The sequence below is a fragment of the Rhipicephalus microplus genome, chromosome 1 (genome assembly GCF_043290135.1).
Source record: "Rhipicephalus microplus isolate Deutch F79 chromosome 1, USDA_Rmic, whole genome shotgun sequence".
NCBI classification, from domain to species: Eukaryota; Metazoa; Arthropoda; class Arachnida; order Ixodida; family Ixodidae; genus Rhipicephalus; species Rhipicephalus microplus.
This window is the reverse complement of record NC_134700.1, coordinates 295,956,015-295,973,005: the sequence shown is the minus strand read 5'-3', so window position 1 is coordinate 295,973,005 and position 16,991 is coordinate 295,956,015. Positions and strand designations below refer to the sequence as shown.

The 16,991-nt window shown below is 43.6% G+C and overlaps 1 protein-coding gene across 1 annotated transcript in view; it reads left to right on the top strand.

The window, feature by feature from the left end:
- The first annotated feature begins 818 nt into the window (after window positions 1-818).
- Window positions 819-16,991, top strand: part of Hyccin (PI4KA lipid kinase complex subunit hyccin) — a 69,651-nt gene continuing 53,478 nt past the window's right edge. Inside the window, exons 1-5 of the mRNA XM_037412204.2 lie at window positions 819-1,045; window positions 3,044-3,126; window positions 3,789-3,896; window positions 12,265-12,402; window positions 13,014-13,058. Of these exons, the coding sequence (XP_037268101.1) occupies window positions 3,085-3,126; window positions 3,789-3,896; window positions 12,265-12,402; window positions 13,014-13,058 (333 nt within the window). The 5' untranslated portion in view covers window positions 819-1,045; window positions 3,044-3,084. The remainder of the gene's footprint in view (window positions 1,046-3,043; window positions 3,127-3,788; window positions 3,897-12,264; window positions 12,403-13,013; window positions 13,059-16,991) is intronic.

Sequence of the window (16,991 nt, the reverse complement as noted above, 5' to 3'; positions counted from 1 at the left end):
GTTCCGACGACCGCCGCTTCCCAAGTGACCGCCGATAATCCGGCAGGCACGGGAAATCTAGGAGGCGTTGTCACTACAATGGTTTGGTCATACAGATGAAGATGAGGTACATAGTCAGCGCTCACAATATATATTTCTCTCTTTCTTTCTTTCATTTTTAGTTCTTTCTTTTTCTTTTGTTTTGTGGATGCTCGCATTGGTTTTAGCGGTGTGGCAGCTTGGGCTAGTTGGTGTTCACGTGAGTGTGTCGCGGGTGCTGATGACTTGTAAATAACTGAATGCAGGAACAGCGCAACCTAGAAGTAGTTACTTCGTAACCACGGAAGCGAAAAAAGCAAGGACAGAAAAGAGTGCTGACTTTCAACAAAAATTTAATATCGGAGTGGTGTACATATATAGGCGAAAATCAGCGCTCTTTTCTGTCCTTGTTTTTTTTTTCGCTTCCTTAGTTACGAAGTAACTACTTCTAGGTTGCGCTGTTCCTGCATTCAGTTATGCCCTACCAACTTGCCCAAGCTTCCACGCTTCATGACTTGTAAAAGCTTATTTTGGAAGCTGCCTCCTTCCGTGGACCATTTCGTTCACCGTTTTGTCGTATGGTGATTCACAGCGCAGTCACTATGATCAGTGCTTTCTATCAAATATTTAGATTTTGTTTGCTTCATAGATTATGCGGTACATTGCGCTCGCGTGCTCGTAAAAGAAACCGAAATTACAGGGCATACCGCAGCGCTACCGCAGCGCTGACTGCTAGCGCCCTCTTGTTTGTCAATAATTTCTTCTATGAAAGCCAGATGGAGCCAGGGGCTGGCGGCGCGCCAGTGGCCTACACACCCCGTTAGATAGTGGCCGTGCACTGGGGATACCCGCTTACAAGGTCCCGGCGAATACATTATAGCAGTTTACCGAAACCAAAATTGGTCTGACCGCCAGGTCGACACTGATACAACGCACCCAAAGCAACTGAGATCAAGCGACGTGCTGCTCGGGGCAAAGTTTATTGCGGTACTAGGCCTTCCAGCGACGCTGGCCCCTGCATACACGGGTGAGTGAAAATGAAACCAGCCTCTTTAATTATACGTTCCCCTGAATTCTCAACCGCGTCAAAATTGTAGGAGTAGGCTCTGCCGTGACCCTGCTTGGGTCTCGAATACCGGAAGAGTTCCAGTTATCGGTTCCTTTTCTCAAGCTATGGACCCATCTAGCATCGCGTGATACGTTTGTAGGAGGCACCTGTCACAGCTCTTCTTGGCGTTGAGCGCCTGTGTACAGGCTGTCATGAGCAACTGCACAAGTGTAGCTTGTTTACGTCTTATTAGCGCTGAAGTATCGTGCTTGTCCTTCATAAACGAACACCTGTTGGTGGCCTAGCATTTCCTCGTCAGCGACTATGGTTCGTCGAACCGATTTTCTTTTCCCCTTTTCTTTCTTACTTGTCAGTCATGTGGAAACAATATCCTACCGGCTCACTCTGCGAAACCGTTGAAGAGCGGCAGGATGTCGCTGCCTGTATTGCTCACGCTAGATATACGATAGCACTATCCTTTGGCTTTCGAGGGTGGGGTGTCAGGTCTGAAGGTCGCGTGCACTTGGCATCGAGTAATTACGCTAATTGCATTTACGCGATCGATACGTGAACATCGGTGAATGAGGTCTACGTCCGCTACCTTTACCTGTCACTTCTTGCAGCCGCCATAGAAAATATTCTTTTTTTTCTATCTAACTTAATACGCTCGTCGAGCTGCACACTCTCATTTATGAACATGCAAAACACCGCGGTCCCTTATCTTGATCTTTGGCGTTTTTTTTTTTATTAACTTATTCAACACGATTGCGCTTTTGGCTGAAAGACTTGATGAAGGTGATCACACTTGCAAATACTTGTACAATGTACGGGAGTAGCACGAGTGTGAATGGGTTAACATTTCGGTAGCATAAGTAGGGGATTTGTTACAATTTCGTATCACTTTAGAGGCCTACCTTCTGCTGTATTACTGCTCAAGTTTTTTTGTTTGATTTTATATGACGGCACCCTGAAAGAATAAAAAAACTATAACAAAGCATGCACTTGCGATACACTTGTTGAAAGCTGAGTTCACCAGAGATAGTTGAAGCCGTTGCATGGATTCTGTATGCCATCAACTTTTCATATTTATTACCATAGAAGTGGCAATTTGCAAGTTGCCTATTGGATCCGGCAAAGCTGACTTGCTGTATGTACTATTATTGCAGCTGTATTTGCATTGTGCAACATATTTCACAGCCTGTCCAAGCGCTGCTGTGCTGAATGTAGAATGATGGAACAGCAGCTTGTGCAAACGGTAGCGGACCATCGTTGATACGAAATATAGTTGATGTTTTCTAATGGAACACCTGTATGTAGCCTTCTTTTCCGCTGTGCACTAGTTGGATTATCAGTTTCTAGCTTGCTGAAAATTTTGCTGATCCAGAAAGCTTGTTTCACCGACATGTTACTGCACAATTCTGGAAAAACATACCCTGAAAAAAAATATATATTTTTCATCCCTGTGTAAAGACCAAGGCAGCGTAACTAGTACGCAGTCTTTCAGTTATTCGGCTACTGAAACCCAACTGTGTACTATGGCACGCCTCCTGATTGGACCATTGTTTTGGCATATAAAACCCGATAATTTATTTTTCAATTGGGTAAGCAGAAACTTTCTTGTTGTTGATGTGCTCACCAGGGCCAGAATGTTCATTTTGTTATTTTTTTATATACCTATCGTAATGTAGACAGTGTAAGTTCGGAAGCTAATGCTTTGTGTTATTCCAAATTTTGTATGTTTGTGTGATAAGGGAAGGGGGGAGGAGGTTTCTTAATTGCCAGCCTCAGAATATTTTCGTGCTAATTTAGCTTATTGCATACCTCTACTAATTATTGCTCTCTAAAAAAAAAGATTTGCAGTCTAAAAGATACCAATGCTTGTCATATAGTGACCTCATTCGTAAAAGCATTGAAATTTAAGTTAGGCTTCAAAAACTTCAAAGGCTCTGATTTTTCTCTTGCGGTTATGTAATGCAGAAGGATTCTAGAAGTCAACAGCTGAAGAGGATGTGTGCCTCATGGCGGACTCCATTGTACGAGATTTCCTTCTCGATTGTAAGGTGAGCATATGGCCACTAAATTCGGCTTGTTTCAGTTGAAACAAACCACTTCTAATATTTTAGTGCCATCTTCCAATCATATTGTGTAGTGTAAATTGTAACAGCCTTTAGAAAGGCAAATTCCATGGTGAAATATTCAAAAGTCAATTGCCGTTTACTTTACTGCCGTCTTGATAGTCTAGCTTCAGGTGCCTCAGAAATGGAGTGTCCTACGTGTAAAATATAACACTTTAAATAAAAGTGAATGCATCTAAAAAGGCTCTTAAAGGTTGGTGTTCTTGATGTCAAAAAAAAAAAAAGAGTATATGAAAGTATGCCATCATCACTTCTCACTGGAAACGACGCATTACTTGGAGTGTTCCGAGACCAAAGTGGTGCCCATGATATACTAAAAATTTTTGGGAAGAGAAGCACCTTAACTGCATGTCATAATTGCTAATCTGCGTGCATCGTTCAAGTGACATTCGAATGATTTGACTGAGAAAGTCTGCCAATGGCTAGCTCTGCAGCCTTCGCTAAAATTGTTTCTGAAGTACTTCGACCATGACTTCACGATATTGCCAATGCATCACAGATGCTTTTTGTTGCAGTTAATATTTTAGTAGATTAGCGGTCGACTGAAATAACCCATAGTGACATCCCTAAATATCCTGTTTTTGCAGTCAGTGACAGAGGCTGAAGTTCACACGTTTGCCAACACGATACGTGACAACAATGAGCTGATTGAGGCCATCATCCTGGTGCTAGAAGATAAGGAGTATCACCGGGATGTAAGTATGGCGATTCATTACTACCATATTTGCTAGCATAATTTGCGCACCCCTAATATTTTGCAAGGTTTGCAAAAAATATATATATATTTACTCTCATATTTTGCGCTCCCCGAGCCTGCTCGCTCGCATGTGCATGAAGAGTCTGGATTTTTCTATGCTTCTGCCGGGTGCGTGCCTCGCTGAGCAGACGAGCGCAATCAAACGGGCTGCGAGTGCAAAGTCCCATCTTTCAAGGACTTCCCCCGAGCTAGGGTCTTGAGAATACTGTACCCAAACCTGTTGACTTGACGGGTCACTGAAACTGCTCAAGCCTTTGGCTCCCCCTTTCTCCTCATCTCCACTACCACTCTCATCACACCACGGACATTTCTGCATCAGAGGCATGCGAGGGCCTGTCACGCCAACTGTTCCCCGCGTTCTCCGCTTCCGCGCTGCAACGCATGCTTGGTCGATTTCGGAAGTTTAGGTTTCGCCATCGGGCCAACACGTTTTATGGTAACCTTCCAATGTGCTATAGTAATTATATATATGGGGAAATTGAAGCTCACGGTTGTAAATTTCACCGAAGAAAACTGAAACCCTGCCGCCGCAAAGCACTTCAAGGGGACGTGCTTCAACTTGACGACCGGCGCGATCGGTATGCAAGAAGGCAGAAGACTGCATGCTTTCTAATGCAAGTTTCTTGCCTTTGACGGAGGCCTTTTCAATTATGTGCGGATGCTTAGTTTTTCTGGCATCACTGTGCCGTGGGACCTAGCTTCTCTCAGCATTGTCGAAAGGGCTTCAAGAAAAGGGGGCGTTCGAACGCGTTTGACGGAACCGAGGATGCTGCGCTTTGAGAGGGCGATGGCAGTGGCCGCGACAATTATTCCCAATCGGATGTCATGATCAGTGATTCCCGTTGGGCCGCGCGTGACCGGATCTCACTGGTTAAAGTACATGCTAATTCTTTTAAATTAATGTGTACGCTTTGTTTCTGCTCCAATTTATTATTTTTTGAAATAATATTCATAAGCGCTCGTGAAATCCTCATCTAATTTTCCCCTTCTTGGGGCCCCAAAATCACGGAAACAAGTGCACAAATTATGCAAGTAAATGTGGTAATTCTCAGTTTCATGCTTTCTTTTCTTCTGTTTTTGTTAGTGTCTGAGCAGATTTCTTTTTGATAACTGAAATGCAAAATAGCGAGCTTAACGGTTAGTCACCACTGTCTAACCAGTGTAGAACTCATCCACCATTTCGCAAATTATCCACAACAACTGTAAAGGGAGCGACAACAGATTTTTGTTGAATTAGTTTTTACAGCGCAACAGAAGTAGTGTTTGTAGCTGCATCGATCGACCCCAAAAGTGCCTGGTTGTTTTATAAACGGTATTTTTTTTTTATCTGAAAAGCCTTTTAAGTGCATGTAGGCATTCTCCAGCTATACTGTGAGGCAGTGGCAATGCTGATAGCCCTCTTTACATTGCGCTCAAGGTTCTGCTTTCACAGGAGGGAGTGAAACTGTGGTTAACCACCTTCATGTTGACATTTTCACCTATTATTGCATATAAACAGTAGGTAGAATAAGTTTTCTGAATGCTCATTGTCATGTGAAGTCCCTTTACTGCCTCGCAAGCCAGGTGCTCAAAGCCTCTGAGATCAGATCTGGCCGGAGCTATTTGCGGGACCGCAAGGTGCTCTTCGAACTTCACCAACTTGTCCGCATAGGCCACTAGGCCCTCAGCTTGATTCATGCTGTCGCTTATGAGCCCCAGATCATACCTCCAGCAAAGGCAGCACCACTGTTCTGTTCACTACGAACAAAACCACATATATGTGTTCAAGTTAGAAAAGATTGTCCAAATTGTTGTCCATTTCAACGCTAATACCAAGGAGGTTCAAAAAAAAATTGCTGGATTGGAAGGTCCCACAATGCCTTGCCAGTCAAAGTGAAGCCAGCTTTTTCCCTCTAAAGATGTCAGAAACGTGCTCTTTACTGGTATGGCTCACTTAGAGATCAAGTGCCTTTGATGTGATAGGGTAAATGTTACGTTAATTCTATACTAAAAGATAGTTGTTCCCGACAAAATAACACACAGAAATGAGTATGGGCGACTGAATCTCCAATGAACTTTTCCTCCAATTAGAGGCTTATGAAGGAGAACTAGTAACACTAAGACGTACTTGGAGCACTATGTGACTCAAAAAAGTTTCTACATTAAACTTGTTTGGCGCCGGAAGGAAATGCTTCATTTTAACACGATAGCGTTAAAGAGCTCGTGTTGCAGAAAACCCGTAGCCGGCGTCGGCGCCGTTGGTTGTGAGCGAAAAATCGTCTGTACGTCTGTGACCGAAAAATCATGTTACCGCGATAGCCGTGGGAGGCCGTTACTTGTCTACGCGTGCGCGCGCGATCACACTGAAAAGTCCCCCGTTTGAAGATAAAAAGTGCTCAAGGTCACGAGGCGCGGTAGTTTCTTTGCCTGCCACCCCTCCCTGCTTAGCTTGCAGCGCTTTCGTCGGGACGAGAGAAGAGATAATGCAATTGCAGCATGCGACTAACCTTTGTAACTCCACTCACACTGGACGGATTCTTAAAATTTTTGCGGCGTTGAATTCGTGAGGCAATAAGCTCTTCTAGTGAATTCATTCCATGGTTACTTGAAAAAATGCTCATGGCCCCTTTAACGCATTTTGTTTGACAGGTGTCACGACATAAACGAGCCCATTCGGCGATAATAGCACGCGCTGGTCCAGTCTACTGTGTGCGTGTGCATGTGTGTGTAACAAAACGTGAATAAGTATGCACTTAAAGGTTGAAGGGTGCACTAGGAGCCGGATTTTGCTAACGCGTTCAACTCTTAAAGGCGAAGCTTAAGGGTCCCCCAATTTTTTTTAATTGCTGATTGTTGATAGTTTATTATGCCCGTAGTAATATGGCTGCTGCAGCTGCTGTCTTGCCATAGGCACGGCTTCACTCCTGGGCACTAATTTCCCCTCCGGATTTTTAAAGACGATAGTCTTTCTTGGGGACCTTCGACGAAAAAATTTTGGTCTATTTGTCTGTACATTTGTCTGTTTGTCCGCCCTAACGATACCTCAAACAACACCAAACGGCCAACCCCATCTGCAGTGCCCACCAATATTGCTCAAGGCTTAGCATTCATAGTTGTGCGGTTGTCAATTAAAAAGCAATTATTGCGCATATCTGATGCACCACAACAAAGCTTCGATGTTTTGTATGTCTGCCTTTATACTAGAAGAGGCACACACAAGTAACTCTAAGTAACGTAGTGTTTAATCGCGCTGCGCTGACAGTGCAACGCGATGCTCAAAAAGGTGTTTCCAATGCTTTGCTAGGACTTCATGGTGATGGCACCTGCCCGTCGCTTTGCGTTCTACACTTTATCACCTGCGAGACTGGCGCGCATCTTTCTCAGCGGACTGCACGCCTTCGTTTCCGTAGATAACTGCCAGATGGCACTTGTGTCTTACGTGCCTCGATGTGCTCGTTCGCCTCCGCTACACGCTCGAGGCACTCTAATGCAGTGCCTGCAGAATACCATTCAGCAATTTTCTTGCGCAGAACATCAAATAAACGTTTTGTTCACTCTCTCCAGACGCAAGACTATAGTCTTTTGACGAAGTTTGCGGTGTAACATTTCAGAATTGGAACCAAATTTTTTTTTTTAATACCTGTGTCACACGTTGAACTGTTGATTGCATTTAAGCCTCATCGGGACAGAATTTATAAACTGTGATTGGCTGGGGATTTGGCAGCTCGCGTAAAGGAGCCAATCAAGATCACGAAAATTTGAACCGGATCAAGCTCGATCGCGATCAAAAGCGGCAGTGTGACACCGGTATAAGCCTCCTTGGCTATTATTGAAACAATTAAAGGTGCACACCAGTAAAAGGTCACACGATGGCGTAAAAGTGCATATTTACTCCTTTGCCACGCGAGGGGCCATAAGTAATTTTGAGTGAGGAAATAATAGTATAAATATTCATTTAACGAGCAAAACATGGTATGTTTTAGACAATGCAAGAGGCAGTCTTTAAGTAGGGGGTTATTTCAGTTCATCTTATGAGTGGTTTTCCCTGTATGCAGCTTCAAATTATAGTTTCAGGAAGACCGAGATAAATCTGTGAACAAGACAAGATAGTAAAGCAGTTTCACCTCTTCAGTTGAAATCAAGAGGCATCACTTGCATGAAAACAAAAAAAAAACATTTTTATCTGTTTTCTATGCACTGGCATTCATAATTCTCTTATTTGATGTACCTTATGCTGCTAATGCTTTGTGTATTCTGTTCTCACTAAGTATTGTATCTTGTTTTGCTGCTTACATCACCTTGCCTGTAAGCATGAAATACATATATTGGTACAATGTACATTGCTTAGCTGCATGGTGGATGTAAGTGCTTATAGTATTTGAACCCCTTTATAAATGATATTTCTATTTCCTGCATTTTAGAATGGTCACGTTAATTTGTATACATCATTTTCTAGCGCATAAGTCGCAACTTTGTACAAGACGCACTCCCTACTTTTTGAGACAGGGAAAGAAGACAGCCACCTGCTTGTAGCACAAAACCACAAGCTTCGTGCTACAAACAGGTGGTTGTCTTTTTTCCCTTTCTTAAAACCTTTCACCACCTTGCGGGTTTCTACAGAACTCATTTGCAATATTTATCTATTTTTTACTACTCTCGTGGAAGAAAATGATATATCATGCGCACCTTTGCATAAGACACACATATTTTTTGATGCTGTCAGAATGATAGAACTCAATGACGTGTGCAGGGTACATTCCTTTTACAGCAACATAAAACTTGTAAATAACACTGCCTTGAGGCACAAAAAACCAATATTTATTCCACTTGATTCAAAGGTAAATCTTCTGGTGCACTGTCAAACGTTCTTCCACCGTGGTTGGCAGCATCATGGGCTTGCTGTTGTCGGCCTCTGAATAACTCTGACGCGGGTGGCGTTGAAAGCACTTTGCAGCACATCATTGGCATTGCTTCTTTGTCATTATAAGGCTTGACGATTGTGTTGCGCATTTGACACCTACACACGCACAAACGTTACATAAATGGCAACTGGAAGCTGAAAGCTCGGATTACTGCAGGACTACAGCAATGCCTTACATGGAACCTGACGATGACAGCAGGGTAATACTTTCGTTTCAGTAACCGGTATTTGGGCACTACGACATTAGAATAAAACATTCTTTATTTATTGCCTGTGTTCCGTTGATTAATTTATTCGTTCAAGGAACAATTAAAACAATACAATAGTTTTGTGATGACTGTGCCTGTTATTGCGACATTAACCTCCGTTGTCGCCGCAGCGCTTGAACGGCTGACATCCGAGACCACACTTGCTCTAATGTTATCGCAAGATTATACATCTTTTTACGAATGCTCTCGTGCTTGGTTTATTGTAATTGGGAATGAAATATCAACATAGTGGTCCCGGAGAAACACGTTCTTTTTTGCGTATACATTTAAGATGCACCGTTGTATGAGATGCAACAGCAAAAATATCTGAAAAAATTGTGTTTTATAAACTGAAAAATGCATCACTTGCAACACACTCAGCCAGTCTGTGTCATTACTGCAAGTTTTGTGGCCTCATTCACTGATGCACGGAGTTAATTTCCTCCTCCTCGACTAGTTTCAATACTAGCTAAGGAGGGAAGATGTTTGAGGTTCGGAATGGGTCCTCTCGATGACTCGAGTGCACGGTGGCAGCGCGAAGGAAGAGCCGTAGTCCGGTGAAGAGACGCTTTATTGCGGCCTCAGGCTACTGCCCGAGTCCAAGCCCGAACATCCGCTCCAATGTTGACCGGCAGGCTTGTACCGAATGTCAATGCTGCTTCTCGCAGCGCAACAGCAGATCCCGAAGCGATGAGCGTCTTCTCAGCTTCCCGGACTTCAGCGCCTTCCTCGCTCCGGGCTCTCCACTCCACGTCGACTGCGCCAGTTAATTTTCTGTCGGCTGCGCCAGTTAATATCCTGTCGACTGCGCCAGTTAATTTCCTCCTCCTCGACTAGCTTCAACACTAGCTAAGGAGGGAAGATAGCGGAGGTTCGGGCTTGGACTCGGGCAGTAGCCTGAGGCTGCAATAAAGCGTCTCTTCACCGGACTACGGCTCTTCCTTCGCGCTGCCACCGTGCACTCGAGTCATCGAGGGGACCCAATTCCAAACCTCAAACATCTTCCCTCCTTAGCTAGTGTTGAAGCTAGTCGAGGAGGAGAAAATTAACTCACGGGCTGGTAATATTGATGTGTGATTGGTACCACTGAGCCACAGGCTGTTGTTTTCACAACACAAATTGGGATGAGCTCTGGAATATTGATCTAGCTTTGACACAAATTCCAGAGGTGTGATTCGTTCGGCTAGTTGGTCACATGTCACCCCGTCACGGTGGTCTAGTGCCTAAGATACTCGGCTGCTGACCTGCAGGTCACGGAATCGAATCCTGGCTGCGGCGGCTGCATTTCCGATGGAGGCGGAAATGTTGTAGGCCCGTGTGCTCAGATTTGGGTGCACGTTAAAGAACCCCAGGTGGTCGAAATTTCCGTAGCCCTCCACTACGGCGTCTCTCATAATCATATGGTGGTTTTGGGATGTTAAACCCCACATATCAATCAGTTGGTCACACATTGTAAAAGGTGAAACAGTGCATATTAAACGTTACACAGCTGTGTTACCGAACTAATTACCTTCACTGCTGTGTTTTTACCTAGCTTAGATATCGTAGGAGAATATCTGTTTGTGGACTTCTTGTCATTTCCACATTTTGAAATGACCAGTCCACTGCAAGAAAAAAGAGGGGAAGGGACGTCTGTTTATTTTCATCGTGCTTGCAGTTCTTACAGGAAGTGAGCATTTGTAAAAGCTCATGTTCTGCTGTTCTTGAAGCTCTGTAGCAGTAAACAAAGGCTGTCAAGAAACAATGTGTGAGCTTTGTACTTGATTGCTGTATTAAGTGACCAACTTATTGACTGAACTTGAAATCTTACAATAGTATTTTTTCTGTCCTTGTAATAATTCAGAAAGCAAGGAGCTTTATCAAACTTTTTGATAGCCTGAGAAATTCAGAGTGGCCTGATTGAGGGAATAAAAAAATTGCTTGTGGTGGTGTTCGCAGTTTGACTTTTCTAGTTTGGCAGTATTTTATTTCGTTTAATGTCAGGGTGGCTCAGTGACGTACGTACAGTTGCAAAGCAAGAGGTTGTGGGTTCAATTTTCAGCCAAGGTTGTTTCATACAGGCTTTTGGTGTTAGAGGTTATAAGGTTGTGCATAAAGGACACGGACACAAGAAGAAACTATGTTGTAACACGTAGGGGGCCCCTGGAGTTACATAGTCTCTTCCTGTTTTTTAGACATCAGCAAGCTTAACACGAACGCTCCGACGCTTGGCCTGGACTATTTTATAGGCTGGTGCCAGCCGCCAAGCGCTGGGTGCTGGTGCTAAGATAATGCCTCGGTATTCTCGGATAGTACATCGGCATGCATGGGTAACGTTTTGGCAACAAAACCCATAGCTACGCGGCGCTAGCATCAATCAAACTGTTTCAGGACTTGCTGCGGAGCCTTTGTGTTAAGCTTGCTGGTGACTGTACACCCAATAATGACAAACCAACCGGCCCAAGCTTTTGCTGTGTGTTATACAAGCCCAGATGATCTAAAGGGGGCCAGAGTTTGACAGAGCAGCATTCTTAATCATTTTCGAAAATTCTAAGTTGCCTTTAAGAGTTGAATGCGATAGAGATATGCTGTTCCTAGTGCACATTTCAATGATTTAGTGCATACTTATTATTGCGTGATGTTACTGGAAGTTAAAATTGGCTTGTCAGTGAAGCTTTTGCACATGGCTGCATTCTGTGTAAGAGGTAGCATTCACGAGCAATTATGCACATGGAAAGTTTTTGAGCTTGCTATGCATTTTAAGGCAATATGCTCTGTAACGTACGTGTGTGCCATTTGTAATGGGTGGCTGGCTTTAAACCCCAGTATTTATTATAATCACATGTTCTGACGTCCAATGGCAATGTACGCTTGTACCCCGCAATATTACTGCGAAATTGCCTGTTGTATTGTGTTGTATTGGAAAGCATTAACATTACTTTCACTGCATTTCCAAGCAGAAGCGTGGCTGTGTGGGAAAACATCTGCTTGCCATGTAAACAACCTGGGTTCGTTCTTCATTCCGAGCCGAAAATTAAAATTTTTATTTTGTTCGCATCTTTCTCTGTTTTTCGGTCACAGACAAGATAATGATGTTTTACTCGCAATCAATACATCGACGCCGGTATTTCTGCAAAATGAGCTCTGTAATGTTATTGCATTAAAATCTCCTTTCGCAGTTTCTGGAGCCCCTGTGCGAGCAGCTGTTCATCTTCTTTCAAGCCCAGGAAGAGGCATTGCGTCAGTTCGCTCACTACTTCCTTCCATGCGTGATTGGCCACTACCTCAGCAGTGTGCACAGGAGGGACCTGCGAAAGGTTGGCTGTGCTTTGCTTTTTTCTTGCCATTTCAAGAGATTGTTAGTATTGTATAAATCTTGGCAACAGGATATCTCTTGTTGAGTCTTGACCATTCTGCCTATCACCAGCCATAAATTGTATTGCAATGATTTGTTCTAAACGTTGCTTTCCCACATCCATGAATAATCTTTTTCAACTTCAAGTTTGTAGTGGTGCACACCTTTGCTCAAGTAGAAACACTAGTCACGAGTTGTTGGTAATATTGTGAACCTGATGCTAAAGCCGACTTGTGCCCCTACTTACAAGTACGTTAGCATCACATTTATGTAGTACATAGAATTGTAAAAAGTGAACTGTGATCTTATACTTTCCTATAAAGAGCATGAAGGCATTTTTTTTTTCTTAACCAGTCTTTGCAGAAACATCGCTTGCGGGCTTGGTTGCTGGTTCCATTGGCTGCATTTCATCGCAAGAAATTAAAAAAAAATGCATTTGTACTTAACCCGAGGCCCTTCTCTATTGTTGCTTCTGTAGTCAAAGTGAAGATTAAGTTTCAAAACACTCTACTTCATGTCCTCTGACTGTCCACATGCACTCCTTTATTGGTGTATGTTTGCATTATCTTGCAGTCCCTCAACTGCCTGGAAATCCTTTTGCTGGGTGCTTATAATCTGGTAAGTTTTTTTGTACACCTATAAATCACAATGTGTAAGGTGCTGCATTTAGTATGTATAGATTTTTATAAACATTCTAGTGGCATGAGCAACAAGTGACTTGTCAAGATGTACTTTTGGAGTAGTGGGTTCATATTTGTTAGTTGAACAGCACCAGCAAAAACGAGACCAGACAAGGAGGAAGACGCATACAGAAAGTGCCTTGCCTACATGTCTTGCCTACATGTCTTGCTTGGAGACTGGTCTTTCATTTTCAGTGGCACTGTTTTACTTCAGCAAGTGACACTCTTGTTTCTTTCTAATAACTCCTGGTTGAGCACTCATGGTACTTCCAGTTTTCTAAATATGTATTGAGAAAATTTGGCTAAAAAATAAAACGTACAAGATCATTGGTTCTGGTTCAAGAGTTATGTTGATTACATAAGATATCGGACCATCAGTTTGGTTGTCATAAGTGCCAGTTAGTTGGCAGTATAAGTAGTGAAAATTCATTGAATCGGTTCATAGGAAAAAGCAGGCACTTATCTTATGAGCTGCTGGGATTGTTGCTGCACTTGACGAAGCAGATTTTAACTGCGTGCTCTTTGCTACATTGCCTCTGAGGTCTTTGGCAGTGTTTGAAACACAGTTAATGAGAAGTGTGTGAATGTTGGAAATTTCGAATATTTTTCTAATTGGTCTGTCCTATTCGATTTGATTTGCAATTTTACAATGAATGGAAAGAACTTTGTTGGGGAACCAACTTTATTGAATTTTACTATTCGAACTGCAACTTCTTGAAGACAAATACGGTCAACGTCCCATTGGCAGTGGCCCTTCAGACATTAAATATGCTTCATCCCATCATGCTCTTGTGCAGTGGCAAAGTTGTCGTTCAGGCTCTGCTGCGGTTGTAAGTCTCATATAGATGATAGCAGAGGCGGTGCTTAATTTGTGCTGATTTAGTCCTGAAATTTGAGCAGGTGGATGCTGAAAGTTATTAGCATTCAATATCACCTGTGCTGATTTATTGATGCTTACGGGGCAGATTTGAAACTCTGGGCTCGAAGGGAGCACACCCTTGTCTGCCACATCAATTTGACTTCCACAGAAGTTGAGGAAGGAGGAGAGGCTGCGGGAGTGGCATCTTTGTATTTCATTGTAAGGTGTTGTCAACAACACTTTGGCTGAACCAAATCATGTCCATGCATACAATCCGGCCTCTGCATGGCCTCATTCTTGATAACACAACTTTGAAAGACCATTCTCCCAGCACTTCATCAACCTAGCCGGAAAAGACTCTTTTATGTTGCTATCTCGTAAAAATATGCTTAGGCATCCTCTCCAATGTTTTTTTTCTCTGATTCCGCTTCGAAGTATTAAAAAAATATAGTAGAAATATACAAGAAGTATTTGAAAAATATTCATACGATTCGCACTCGCACTTCAGTGTTTGAATTCACTCTGCACCCAGAATTTCGCTATTCGCACAGCTATAAAACTAGTAATGGAATCAGTTCACTGGAAAGAGCAGGTACTTTTCTTGAGAGCAGCTGGGATTGTTGCTGCACTAGATGGAGCAAATCTCAACATCGTGCTTCTCACTACATGGCCTCCGAGATCTGCTTCGGCAGTTCATGAAACGCATTCAACTCGAGGAATACCCCAGGGCACACAAACCTCCACATGAGAGCACCACTCCGTACACCTTGGTCAATGATTAGGGTTTTCTTCATATACTTTTACAATAATGTTTTCACCTTGCTGTTGCTGCATCACTACACAAGCTCCCACGACATTTACGCATAGCACCTGATGATGCTGTGAAGGCTTTGGTCTGCACTTTGATCTGAAAGGCTCCAGCTATTCCTGTTCAGAAAATAGGACCACATATTAAGCCCCATACCCAGGGTACTTCAGGGTTTAAGTAAACAAAAAAAAGTTGTATAACTTAGTATCTAATAATTGAAACCTTATTGATCAATCGTTCAGTCCTAGATATAAATGATATAAAAATTGTATTACTACTGCTCTTTCTTAATATTTGAGGTATTTGTCATTATATTAATTTTTCGAGTGACTTTGCTCCTTATTGAAAAGATAGATCCCACGCGGGTGGGGGCGTTTTTTTTTTAGTTTGTCGCTGTATAAATTCATGTGAATTAGATACAGTCGCTGGCCGTTTATTCAGACTCGACGGGAACCGCTGGAAAGTCCAAATAATCGGGGTTCGAAAAAAACATTCACTCCAAAAAAAAAAAAACACTTTTATTTTCCCGATCACCAGAAAAAAACTGTCTCTGCACGTTGGAACACACGCGCGCTTACGGGCGACCACGTTGGCCTGTACCTCTGCGAGTGTATGGCCTGCGCTAAGTCCGCATTTGATGGCTGTGGTGCGGGCGGTCCGTCATCATTGTAATCACTGTCCGCCAGCGCCGGCTCGCAGACCTGGCGGACGATCTTGTCATCGTTCAACTCTGCGCAAGGCAAGGCGACACTGTCAAAGTTGGCTAACTCTTCAAACGTACTCGCCCCCACATCGACCCCGCTAGCACGGAGGTCGTCCAAAATGTCCCTTGCTGCAGTAGGTGGACTCTTAACCACGAGGTCCTGGCCTGTGACACTGTCCTCCTCAATCCCAGTCATAAATACTGCGTGGCGGATGCAGCTGTGGATTGCTTCCCGAGTCACTGACTTCCAGGCATCAGACAACATGCTGATGGCCGTCGGAACATACATGACGTAGTTTTTGTTACTGTTGACACATAACAGCATGCGATTCAGGAGGCGTGACCGGTAATGAACTTTCAAGTTTTTGATCTTGCCCTGGTCCATGGGCTGCATCGCGCTTGTCATGTTAAGTGGCAAAAACTCCACTGTGATAGCCTTCAAGTTGTCGATATGCCCATGGGCACCTCAGTTGTCGGCGAACATCAGCACCTTGTGATTTTGCTGTTCATACAGCTGGTTGAGCTTGTGAAGGTACTGTTCGAAGAGGTTTTGCATAATCCATGCCTTCGAATTTGCTTCATACCACACAGGTAGTGATTTGACGCCTTTAAGACATCTTGGATTCTTTGATTTCCCTATCACGAGAAGCAGAAGTTTCTCCATCCACGTCATGTTGCCTCCCACAACTGTCAGTCGCTCCTTGCTATGCTTCCCCCCATGACAGGGTTCGCTAGACAAAGCTGGCGTCTTATAGGGCAGCATCTTATACAAAAGTCCAGTCTCGTCACGAAGACGTTTTCTGGTGGATACTGGCGCAGCAGTGCACACAGCTTGTCGGCGCGGTAGTTCGTCACTAGCATTCGGTCGACGGAACCACTCTCACCGCACAGTCGCTTGAAGGCCAGGCCGTACCTTTTCTTGCAGTTGCGCAACTAGCCGCCGTCACTGAACTTGCAGCCAGTAATACCCATGCACAGGGCGAGCGCCTCTGCTTTTTATCTCAGTAGATCGCCAGACACTGGTATTTTCCTAGTCACCGTGGCATTCAACTACATGTTCAGCGCCTCTTCAAGCTGCGGGTGGCTGCCATCCCGGAAATTTTTCTGCGTACCCGCAGACTTTTTTCTTAGCTGCCTCCAGGATCTTAGCCTTCTGCTTGAGGTAGTCCGAGATGGTTTGATAGGAAATTGAAAATTTACGAGCAACTTTAGACTGTGGTCGGCCACCTTCTACCTAGCAAATTATCTCCGCTTTCTTCGCCATCATGAGCGTCTAGTAGCTATCACAGTGGCTTTCATAAAGAAAGTGACAGAATCCCAATAAAGAAGAGTGTATGGCAGGGAGACGAAGATCTCTCCAGTGCTATTCACCGTGTGTTTACAGGAATTTTTTTAGGGCCCTAGATTGGGAGAAGTTGGGGATTTCATTTCATTTTTCATTTCATTTTATTACCTTAAAGACCCTGTTAAGGGGTATATGAAATAAGAGGTGGTTAACATA